Source organism: Lontra canadensis, unplaced genomic scaffold, assembly GCF_010015895.1.
Source record: "Lontra canadensis isolate GAN:19392208 unplaced genomic scaffold, GSC_riverotter_1.0 scaffold729, whole genome shotgun sequence".
In the NCBI taxonomy this organism is placed as follows: Eukaryota; Metazoa; Chordata; class Mammalia; order Carnivora; family Mustelidae; genus Lontra; species Lontra canadensis.
In genome coordinates, this window is record NW_022631713.1 from 2,213 (window position 1) to 14,420 (window position 12,208).

The 12,208-nt window shown below is 41.5% G+C and overlaps 1 protein-coding gene across 1 annotated transcript; it reads left to right on the plus strand.

Moving 5' to 3' along the window:
- The first annotated feature begins 4,027 nt into the window (after window positions 1-4,027).
- On the plus strand, window positions 4,028-11,743 carry LOC116863227 (39S ribosomal protein L19, mitochondrial-like). The gene is made up of 6 exons (XM_032850717.1): window positions 4,028-4,138; window positions 4,312-4,429; window positions 7,830-7,948; window positions 8,162-8,296; window positions 11,044-11,225; window positions 11,379-11,743. Exons 1-6 carry the CDS (start codon window positions 4,036-4,038, stop codon window positions 11,598-11,600), a joined length of 879 nt encoding a protein of 292 aa, XP_032706608.1. The 5' UTR covers window positions 4,028-4,035; the 3' UTR covers window positions 11,601-11,743.
- The last annotated feature ends 465 nt before the right edge of the window (window positions 11,744-12,208 follow it).

Sequence of the window (12,208 nt, forward strand, 5' to 3'; positions counted from 1 at the left end):
TTCCTGGTGTTTATGATCCTTGGTCCTTTCCCTTTGAGTGTGAGCTGGGCCTAGTGACTTGCTTCTAATGAGTAGAACATGGTAATAATGATGGGACGTCACTTCGGAGATTAGAGAACTAATAAAGACGGTGACTTCTGCCTTGCTCACTTTCTGTCTCTCGCCTGCTGACTCTGAGGAAAGCTGCCATCACGTGATGCCTTGTGAAAAGGCCCATGTGGTGAACAATTGATGTCTCCGGCCAACAGCCAGCGAGGGCCGGCCACCGACATGTGAGTGAGCTTGGACGCAGGCCTCCTCCCACTCAGGCTTTGAGAGCACCGCAGCCCCAGCCCACAACTTGATTACAGCCTAGAGAGAGACCTGAGTCAGGGTCACTCAGCTAAGCCCCCGCTGGAATCCTGACCAGCAGAACCGTGAGACAGTCAATGTTTTAAGCTGCCAAATTGTGGAATACTTTCTCCTATGGCAATAGATAGCTAATACAGGGTGTGTGTGTGTGTGTGTGCATGTGTGTGTGCGCGCACGTGTGTGTGTGTGTGTGTGTGTGTGGCTTCTGAGGCCATATCAGGGTATTTTATCCAGGGAGGGCGTATACCACAAGACTTCACATGTAATGTTTGCTTTGGACAATGTGTCATGGCCCTGGGTCTGCCCTCCGGCTTGGAAGCCCAGAAACAGACTTGTCAGCTCAGCAAAACAGCTTCATCTTTAGTCAGACTCACATGAACTAGATTTATGGGACTTACATGACAACACCAAATGCTAGTTATTAATTTATAATGAGAGAAAAGATAATCATGCTGGCCGGCATACCAGAACACTTATGTCTCTATGACAAGCACTTTCTCCGAAGGCAAAATTTCATGTCAAATAAGAACAAGTGAGTTGCTTGATGAACGTAGAATCAGAACAATGGAAGCCAAGCATACATTTCAAATGTTTAGTGGCAATAGTCGAAGTCATGCTAGGAATAATTCATCAATGGAACCAGACAACTCCAAAATTGTTGGCTACACCCCATGAGTCTATCTTTATTCCAAGAGGAACTCCTCAATGGGCCTAGAATTTCCCCCAAATCACTTGGTGAATTCTCCTTCCTTTTGTGGGCAGTGACTGGCTAACATTTTATGTTATGACCAGTTTTCTAGACTACCCTAATGACCAAACCCTCTCCAGAAGGTAAGATTTTTTTCTTTGCTTGAGTTAATACGTGGATTAACTTATAGTCTTTCCTTGTGGGTCTAGGAGTTGTTTGTCAACTTTAAGGTAAGTTTAATGCTAATTATATTAAGAACATATTGTGATCCAGACATCTGCTTAAGAACTTTATTTATGGATTGGCTGAGTGTAATCAATACAGCAACATCCTAGTACCAAGAAGGAAACTGGGACAGAGAGAAGATATTCAAAATCTCACAGCTAATACATGTCAGACCCTAATTTTGCCCAAATTTGCTTCAGACCGATTTCCATTAACCACAATTTCCTATCTCCTTGCCCTACACCTGTGGTTCTCAAACTTGTACAATCATCAGACTCACACGGAAGATTCCATAAAGCACAGAATGCTGGGCTTCATCCCCACAGTCTGTGGTTCAGTAGGTTTGGTGTGGGGCCTGAGAATCTGCATTTTTACATGTCCCCCGTTGTGCTGATGCTGCTGATCCAGGGACCACACTTTGGATTTTTTTTTTTTTTTTTTTAGGTTAGCAATATCTCTCTTTTGGAGTACTTTCCTGCCTCCTATTCATTTTTTAACTGCAACTAGAATGATCCTTCTGATTTTCCTTGGGAATATTTATTGAGTGTCAGGCACCATACTAGGCATAGAGGATGAAATAATGACCAATAACCTGAAGTGGCACATTTGTCTGGAACACTTTCTTTCCTTGGCTGAAGACCATGTGATGTTGTTCATGTTCTCCTTTCTGTGGGTATAAAATATAGCAGTAATATAACTAAAGTTCTATTCCTGGAATCAGCCCACAAAATGGTAGAGGCAGCTCCGTGCTCTTTGATTTTGCTCTGCGTAGTTGTTTGGGGAATAATTAAAACTACAGCTTCTTCTCCACTCTAAGATAATGTCAGAGTGAACTGATGGGGTTTTGGGTAAGTAGGAATATGAAAGAAGATGATAAGATTCTTCAGGCTCATTTTTCTAGTTTTGTAAAACTTTACAGAATCATTTTTCAACCTTAGAAGGTTGGGGCATCAGGAATGACTTGGGAATGTCCTGCCTGCCTCCTGTGAAAGTCTGTCTTTTATCTCTCTGCTCCTAGCCCATAGATCCAGTCTAGCAAGAGTGATGATCAAGCTGTTTTGGGCTTAGTTAGCCCAGGAAATCCTCACCACTACTGGTCACAATCACCTTAGTTGTTCCTCCTTTTTCTCTTCTCTTTGGGTGGGCAGAAAAAGTCTAAAATTTAGCTAATCTGAAACTTTGATTATGTAATTCCTTGTTATTATAGGATAAATTCTGTTCTAATCCAGGAAGCCGGAATAGAAGACACTCTCTCTCCTTGTGGCACCTTGAATTCTGTCCTCAAAACATGGTCCTCTTTCTCAGGATGATGTAACAGCTCATGTGTCTTCAAGATAGCCAAGTAGAGTGCATGGGAGACAGGCTACAGAGGTTATCTATTTATTTTTCCCAAGGGGTTTGTTTTTGTTTTGAGCATTTGATTTTTAGCCCAGGGTCAACAGAAAACTATGGAAAGCTCTAAACTGGGCAAAGACAAGGACAAGGTATGCATGTTTGAGGCACCTTTCAGGTTGCTACTTGGAGAATTAGAGGAACCTGGAGGCAGGAAGACCAATGAGAAAACACGTGCAGTGGTTTGCAGCGATCCTGAGGAGAAAGGATGGTAACCTGGAGTACAGATATGGATGACAGGATGAGAAAGTGTAAGGATTCTTGAGATGTTTTATGGTGCCAGGTGTAGTTTTAGGAATTTTACTGAGGGAGAGACAGGGAGACTTCAAGGATGGCCCTGAGATTTTCGGCATTAAGCAACAGTTTGGATGTCTAAGTCATTGCTTGAGATAGCCAATGGTGGGGAGGTGGTTTGGAGGTGAACATAGTGCATTCAATATGGACATGGTGAGTTCAAGGTGCTTTGGGACATTAATTCAGCGAGAATTAATAACAAGTAATTAATAATCACATTACTCTGAGTGTGAAATCCTTCCAGTGGCTCACCACTGTCAAGGATATAAATTCCAAATTTCTTAGGGAGAGGTGTAATTTACTCTTTTCAGTTTCATCTCTGTCAGTTATCCTCAGGCACAGTTGCCCAGCTCAAACTCAATTTTAGATTTTTTTTTTAAGTCATCTCTACACCCATGGTGAGACTGGAACTTACAACCCGAAATCAAGAATCAAGAATCACATGCTTTATTGACTGAGTGCCCCCAATTTTAGCTTCTTAAAGGGTAATGCTCTCTGTAGTCTCGAGGACCCCGGGCCACCTGTTCTTTCAGGAACTATTTTCTTACCTTTTCTTGCATTCAACAAAGAGTGAGGGCCAGGTAGCTAGTAGGGGCTGGGATAAAACAGTGAGCAAAGATGACCTCATCTGTCGGTGCACTCGTGGAGGAGGGTAATGTCGGAACTAGACAATAATCCAGTAATCACACATGTAATTAAAAATTAAATTAAATTAAAAATTGAATTGCAGATGATGCTAATGGAAGTTACCTAATAAGATTAGGAGCCTATAATGTGGTTTTTAAGTAGCTAAGATTGAGAAAGTGAAGACAGAATTGATTCAAAGAAGAAGGAGTTTTCTAGGCTGAGAGAACACCCCTATGGAGGGATAAAACTTGGCACATTGTAGGGAACTAGAGAAATACGCACTTTCCCTGAAATACTTCCCGGGGTTGGAGGATATTGGGGAGAATGCAGAGGAAAAGGTGGGTGGTAGTGAGAGTCTTGGTTATTTTGTCCCTTAGCAACCGCCATCCAACATCAAGTAGCCGCCCCCTCGTCGCACTGATTATTGGGAGTTGTAGTCTTGACCTTAGTGAACCGACATGGCGGCCTCCATAGCCCGGGCCTGCGGGGCTGCAATGGAGCTGTCCCGAGGCTTTCGAGCCGCCAGGGTGCTGCTCCCTGCTCCAGCCTCCATCGCCTGGCGTAAGTGGAGCGGGGCTTGCAAGCTGGGGCCAAGAAGGAGCTCAGGGCCAGGTTCGAGAGAGGCGAGCCTAGAAGTCAGGGGCAACCCTCGTGGGACCGCGAGTTGGGGGAGATTGCAGGGCTCAACGGGAGCACAGGGCGAGCAATGTTGACCTCTGTCGCCCGCACTGCAGGGGCCCGCGTGGGGCCGGAGCGTCCGCAGAGCACCAGACCTTCTGAGCCCGGCGCGTTCAAGCCGCCGCCGAAGCCTGTCATTGTGGACAAACGCCGTCCGCCGCTTCAGGAAAGGAGGTGAGGCCCGGGCTTTTTGGGTCTGTGCGCTCAGGAACCTGCCTTTGCTTTGGAGATCTTGACTCTAAACCGAGCTAGAACGAACTCTCAGTGCACGAGCTTGTGTGCAGGATTCATGAGGCTCATGCAGAGCTCTACCAACTTAGTTTTGTCTTCCTCGTTTTTTCCAAGCCAGGATTGAACTTTCTCTGCAGTCCTACTGAATCAGAACTTTAATCAAGGATTCCCCCGATTTGAAGCTCTTTGCTTCGGCCTTTAACCTGTGTTGAGAATTTTTCTCTGAAGCACATGGTATTTTACCTGTTTAAGCAGCCGATTATTCCTTGCCTTAGTAAAAATGGGTTGGCCAGAACTCACCCTGTTTTCCCTTCCCAACTCACTTGTTTTAGTTTCCTGAAACTGCGATACAGCGATAAAATTTTCCGCTAATTTGCGTCTTAAATTTGCTTTTCAAAACAATGGTTTTAAAGCTTGACCCACTTTAATGAATGCTGGTAACTTTGGAGGTACCTGTAAATTTAGATGACCTAGGATTTGCAGAAAGCGTAGAACTGTACAGCAACCTTACTAAAAAGCCAATTTTTTAGCGGGAAAAACTTGGTGTGATATAAGGCTTTCTGAAAGGGCTCTTTGTTGTTGATTGGATTACCTCTGTGTGCCTATGTGTGTGTGTTTAACTTTGCAAATATCCTGTTCTAAGCCTAAATAACACTGAATTTATGGAAGCTAGAGATTCAAAAAAGATTTCCTTATACAGCCTTTTTTAAGGTGGAAAAGAAATATCTCTTTTAAATGGCAAAACTTCATACCATTCAGTTAAATAGGAATGTAAATCATGTAACTACTTTGGAAAACAATTGGACAAAATTTAGTAAGTTTGAGGTTGTGTATATCGTTCCATCAGGTTGGTACACAACTTAAAGTAATACGAAAAAAATAATAAATATGTACCCTTAAGGATACATGTACAAGGATGAACACAGAGATATCTATCAGTAGGTGAATAGGCAAATACATTTATGTAATAGAGTGTTATACGGCAGTGAAAAATGAATGAACTAGAGCTAACATGGATGAACTTCACAATTAAGATGTGTAGGGAAAAAAGCAACCTGCAGAAGAATTGATACAGTATGATAACATTTTTATGTTGCCCATACATACATGCATATGTAAAGTATAAAATTCATAGGGGAAATTCTCCACTTTCACAAAGCAATCAAACCTAGCTTCTGTAGTAGCCATACAAGCTGACGTTAAATATCTCCTGATGTGATAGAATAAGACGGTCTCATGATCACCTGTGTAATATTTTTACCCAAAATGTTTCACTTGGCCTACACATGTGGAAACAATAAATCCAGAATCCATGGATTGTCTATAATACAATGGGCTTTGACTTTTCAGAACAGTCAGTGTTACAAAAATACAAAGATGAGGAACAGTGCCAGTTTAAGAGACTAAAGGGAGTAATACCCAGGTGTAATGTGTGAAGCTTTTGATAGTTTAGACTGGGCAACCAACAGCTGTAAAAGATCTTTTCCATGACAATTAGATATAGGAGTTTAAATAGATTTAAATTAGTTTAAATGCAAAGTACATAACAGATTATATTATTGAATTAATGCAGAAATTCTTAGATGTCATAAAGGTATTATGGTAAATGTAGCAGAAAGTCCCTATTCTTAGAAGCTTTCTGAAGTATTCAGGGATGAAATATCTTAATGTTCGACATTTTCAAATAGTTCAGGAAAAAAATTGCATGTGTATATGAAGCAAATATGTCAAAATGTTGGCAGTTGGTGAAACAAGGTGATGTATATATGGGTGTTCATTGTATTACCATTTCAATTTTTTGGTGGCTTTAAAAATTTTCAAAGGAGGAAATTGAGTGTTGGGGATCATCATCATCAAAAAGACATGACCACTGGGGCACCTTGGGTGGCTCATTCAATAAGCATCTGACTTCTGCTCAGGGCATGATCTTGGGGTCCTGGGATCCAGCCCTACTTCAGGCTCTCTTTCAAATAAATTAAAAAAAAAAAAAAATCTTAAAAAAAAAAGACACGACCACTGATTGATATGTGGGCTGGATGCCGCCTCCTCGCCCCCTCCCCTCTTCTTGGAATGTGGGTTTTGCTTGCCCTCTCTTCTTGGAATGTGGGTTTTGCTTGCCTTTCCTGCCCCCAAGAGACTGCTCCAAAGACAAAGCCTTGATATGATGCTGTCATGTTGAAAATGACTATATGGTATGTGTGACTGAGCCCACTTAGGTCCTCTTTATAACTTTTTAAGATTTGACAGTGGGTATGGGAATTTATTTGTCTTGCTGCCACCCAAATTTACACCCGTATGTAAGTTCCGTTTGCTGTTACTGAAGCTGCCACCTACCCACCTGAAGTGGCCTGCTTCTTTGGTATCTCCTTTCCCTTAAGAATATGGGGGCCAGGGGCACCTGGGTGGCTCAGTGGAGTAGAGCCTCTGCCTTCGGCTCGGGTCATGATCCCAGGGTCTTGGGATCGAGCCCTGCATCGGGCTCTCTGCTTGTGGGGAGCCTGCTTCCTCCTCTCTCTCTGCCTGCCTCTCTGCCTACTTGTGATCTTTGTCTGTCAAATAAATAAATAAAAATCTTTAAAAAAAAAAAAATATGGGGGCCAGTTTCAGGGTACCCCTGGGAATTCCTGAGAGACTGGTGAAGCAACATTACGGAAATGGAAGAAATGCATAGGAATAATCATCACCAAATTTAATGAATTACCCGTCGTAATTAACTGAGGGGAGGGAGGTGTACACGGGGGCTTCAAGTATATTAATCACTTATTTCTTGGGATGGGTAATAAGGACATGAATTTTCAGGGTAATGCAATTTATGCTGTAAAGAAGTTAGCTTAGAGAAGTTAAGAGAATAGGGAGATTACTTTTAAAGTTAGTTTGCAGTTAATGATTTCTAGGTTTATATTTTTCTAGTGTCACTTGTTTTAACATGTACAACTCAATATGAGGCCTGTGGTTTATGGCCCTAGGCTTTGCAGCCTGACAGACATGCCTACATTTAAATCTTGACTTGATAAGTATATAGTTAATATAACAATATGTCAATTACTTACCTTCTCCAAGCCTCATTTTCATCAGTGAAAAGGGATGATAACCCTATACCCGCCTGATTGTTGTAAGCATTATTCTATACTCTTGGTTTTCATAAGCCCTTAATGCCAGGTGAGTAGTCAGGAATTGTTAGCTATTTTCATGGGCATTAACAACAATTTTAGGAATAAAGAATTGACTTTTCTTTAGAGAAGAGCAAATAAAACACATCAACGTCATAGTCTTTAATTTTTTTGGTAAACCAACAGTTTCTCTTTTAAGTTTGCCTTTTATTTTTATTTTTTATTTTTCACAGATTCTTGAGTCCTGAATTTATTCCTCCAAGGGGAAGAACAAATCCTCTGAAGTTTCAAATAGAAAGAAAAGACATGTTAGAAAGGAGAAAAGTACTCCATATTCCAGAGTTCTACGTTGGTCAGTAAGAGCCGGGTGCTTTTATTATTAGTGGTGGGAAGGGCTCCTTTTCTTCACTTAGGGGAGATGTTTTCCACCTCTCTGGGTTTTGCCCAAACGAGGTACTTCTTCCTAATGTATTAAAATATTTAAGAAGTTATGAGGTTGCCTGGTCATGCTGTTCATGTGTTTCTGCATGTTACGTCAAAGTTCACCTCTCCTCTGCATGTGTAGGAAGCATACTTCGCGTGACCACAGCCGACCAGTTCGCCAGTGGGAAAACCAGCCAGTTTCTGGGGATCTGTATCCAGAGATCAGGAGCTGGCCTTGGAGCTACTTTTATCCTTAGAAATACTATCGAAGGACAAGGTAGGTTTCATTGCATTAGTTTGATTTTTTGGAAGGTGTTGTCTCAGGATTCCATTTTGTGTTCTGCATCCTGGGATGAGGCATCTGGCACTGCCGTGGAGCCTGGGGCCCAAGAATGGACCGGGACAGGCCCCCGGATGGATGGTCCACGCGGCACTTCCCCAGGAGGTTGGCTTCTTGTGCAACCTGGCAACAACGGACTTGCCAGCCTCTGGCCACTTCACAAGAGGAGGCAGGGGACTGTACACAGTGTGGGGACATTCATTGCTGGAGTAAATGACTCATGAGAACATTGAGATAAACACAGTGATGTCTGGATGAGTCACTTTGTCCTAAAGTGGATGCCCCTGCTTTGCTTTATATTGTGATGGTCACCACAATCATCACAGTTTGATAAGAATCGGAGGAATCTTTAAAAAGGCAGAATTTGTTGTTTATGCCTAGTAAGACAGAGGCCCAAGTGGCCTCTTTTAGAAAGACTATGGTCAAAATGGCAGGACAGTGAAGTTTTCTTCTTCAGAGTTGTGTGCTTCGAGGACGTGATCCCCGACGGTGAAGTATTATATTCAAGAAAAGTGAACCGTGAGAACAGTGACTCTTCTTATGTGGTCCTGACCTGTGGCGCCCTGCGTGGAGGGGCTCAGCAGGACTAGGCTGCTTGCAGAAATGTGTGCCTTCCATCAGGTCATGTGCTCGAAGACGCTTATAATAGAAAGACACAAGCACAGGTGTAATTTAGACGGACCTTGGTTTGATTTTCTTTCTTAAAATTGAGATAATAGTAGTTTCTACCTCCCAGGGTTGTGGTCAGCTGTGTGCAGTACTGTGTGTGACATACTGGCCATCGACTGTTCACTCCCTCTCACCCTCCCCTAAAGTACTTTCTGTGGACAGGTTGGAGGGAAAAACAACTTTCTTTGGTGGTTCTTTCAGTCCATTGGCTTTAAATACCATCCATATGATGATAGGCCCCAAAGCTGTATCTCGGGAACTGACCCTTTCCAAGTTCCAGATTTGCACATACAGTTAGCTCTTCGAGGGCGCCTGGGTGGCTCAGTTGGTTAAGCAACTGCCTTCGGCTTGGGTCATGATCCTGGAGTCCCGGCATTGAGTCCCACATTGGGCTCCCTGCTCAGCAGGGAGTCTGCTTCTCCTGCTGATCTCTCTTTCACACTCTTTCTCTCTCTCTCTCAAATAAATAAATAAAATCTTAAAAAAAAAAAAAAAAGAACAATTAGCTTTTCGACATTTCCAACTGGATGTCTTTTAAGCTTGAGTTCCGAATAGGATTCTGTGTCCCCTCACAGTGTGTTCCTCTTTGTTTTTTCTATGTGTGGAAACGGCACCACTGCCCACCCGTTTACTGAAACCAAAAATTTAGGAGATATAAAAATAGCTTATTAATAGCTTCTAAATAGTTTATTTATTCTCCATTCTTACCCACATCCAGTCAATCGGTTTTTCTTGGCTTAATCTCCAAAAAAAATACTCCTGTTTTGTTTCTCCATCTCCATGGCCACCACTCCCATCCACGCCACCACTGCCCCCTGCCGGCAGCTGTGCTGTATGTCTGGTTTACCTTCCTGACCCACTAACTAACTCACTAGGCTCCAGCCAGAAGGACCTTTTTCTGTTTTTGTCCCAATATGGCAAATTTGTTAAGACCCCAGGGCCTTTACATTTGCTGTCCTTTCTGCCTGGAGTTTTCTTAACTATTTATAGTGTCCGTTTATTTATTTTTTTTAGGATTTTATTTTTAAATAGTCTCTGTACCCAACGTGGTGCTCAGACTTACAACCCAGAGTAAGAGTCGCCTGTTCTACTGACGGAGCCAGCCAGGCACCCTTATCGTTTAGATCCGTTTAGATCATCTTTTCAGAGAGGCTTTCTCTGACTATACTGTTTGTGTTCTGCTTATTCCCCAGCCACATATTATCACTGTTTGTCTTGACTCTCTGATATTAAGTGAAATTATGAATTGTAAGTGAGATTATGGTGTGTTCATTGTTTGTCATCCATTAGAATGTAAGCGTTAGGAGAAGAAAAGGATCTTGACCTATTTTGAGTTTACTATAGGTACAGTTCCTAAATCCTGGGTACCTGGAATAGAAGAGGTGTGTAGTAAATCATGGATTAGATCCTGGCATTAAATAGTAGATGTTAATGATGATCACATATATTTGTATTTCTCGTGGTTTTATTTCAGGAAACCTGAGAATATACTCTTTCCCTCTAGCATTGGATACTACAGAAGACAGATCTTCAGCTGTTCCGAGCTTGCTTCATATAGAGGGCCCCAGCATGTTTTAAAACCCAGGCCATCCTTTAGAGGGGCTTCTAAACCGAAGTTAGAACTTGAGAATTTATTTATTCTATCAGTCCTGTTGCCCTTAATGCAAAAGATTAAGTTTTATTTAAGTAATTAAAAAATAAACAAGAACATGGCAGTGAAGAATCTCCTCAAATTTTCTCCATGTGAATACTATCAGACGTGAAGAGATATGTGCCTGTTTATAGAAGACATTTTTCTTTAAACTATCAGATTCTCAGATTTTTTCACTTTTCGTCTACATGGACTTGAGCTTGTTTCTTTTTCTGTTTAACATCTTCATCTTAAAAATGACAAATTTATGTCACATTTCCTATATGCAAAACTGCAAATTCCGTTATGAAGTAGTTCTTACTGTTGTAGGAGGCATATGGAGACATCTGGGTTTAGGGGGTAAGAATATATTTTCTCTTTTTAGGTGTTGAGATTTGCTTTGAACTTTATAATCCTCGAATCCAGGAGATCCAGGTGGTCAAATTAGAGAAACGGCTGGATGATAGTTTGCTGTACTTACGAGATGCCCTTCCGGAATACAGCACTTTTGATATGGATATGAAGCCAGTAGCACATGAACCTAGCCACGATGTTCCTGTGAATCAGGTATAAGCTGTACTTTTAGAACTGAAAGTTCTCTGTAGAAAGAGAGTTCTCTGTAAGAAAGAGTCATCTTAATGAAAACTTTTAGAAGAATATTTGCTTGTGATTATCTGCTTAAATTATTATTATTATTATTATTTTTTATATCTTCCATAGCTGAAAGTGAAAATGAAGCCTAAACCCTGGTCCAAACGCTGGGAACGTCCCAAATTTAATATTAAAGGCATCAGATTTGATCTTTGTTTAACCGAAGAGCAAATCAAAGAAGCTCAGAAGTGGAGTCAGCCGTGGCTCGAGTTCGATATGATGCGGAAATACGATACTTCAAAAATCGAAGCTGCAATATGGGATGAAATTGAAGCATCGAAAAAGTCCTGATTCTGAGAATCAGTTCGGTTCTTTGCAGAGGAGATGCTGACTCCCGGAGGATTTCTTTAAGGACCAATTTAATTTCATATATGAGGACATAGTCATTAAATCAACTCAACGTTCGTTAGTTTACGAGTACTGTTGTAAAAAAAATAAAATGAGCACACCAGTTTGTTACTTTAGAGTTATGTCATTACCAAAATGCCCTTCATCGAGTCTGGATCCTGAACATGGAAGTGGTAGGATGATTTTTTTAAGTTTATGAAATAAATTGTAAATACAAGAAAGGGATGATATGAAGAATAATAATAAAGTGAACATTGATACCTCAGGGCAAGAGGTAAAACATTTAGTAATCTCTAAGAAGGTTAAGAAATAGAACACTTACCTGGATTTGTGTGTCTGCAAATACATCCTTCTCTCCTCCCCTGGATACAAGCACTATCCTGACTGTGTCAGTCATTCCCTTGCATTTCTTTTGGTTTATTACCTACGTATACATTCTAAAACAACATACCTCGTTTGGGGAAACCTGTTGGCAGATACAAGAGGACAATATCATTATTACATGAAGGCTTCAGGGAGAACCTAAGTCTTCCAGTCATCGTCCAGCTGCA

What these genes read in the sequence shown, in the direction of transcription:
- LOC116863227 (XM_032850717.1), top strand. Translation starts at nt 4,036, where the DNA reads ATGGCGGCCTCCATAGCCCGGGCCTGCGGGGCTGCAATGGAGCTGTCC. An exon ending in TCCAGCCTCCATCGCCTGGC is followed by an intron (nt 4,139 to 4,311) that starts GTAAGTGGAGCG and finishes CCCGCACTGCAG; the next exon opens with GGGCCCGCGTGGGGCCGGAG. An exon ending in TATTCCAGAGTTCTACGTTG is followed by an intron (nt 7,949 to 8,161) that starts GTCAGTAAGAGC and finishes CTGCATGTGTAG; the next exon opens with GAAGCATACTTCGCGTGACC.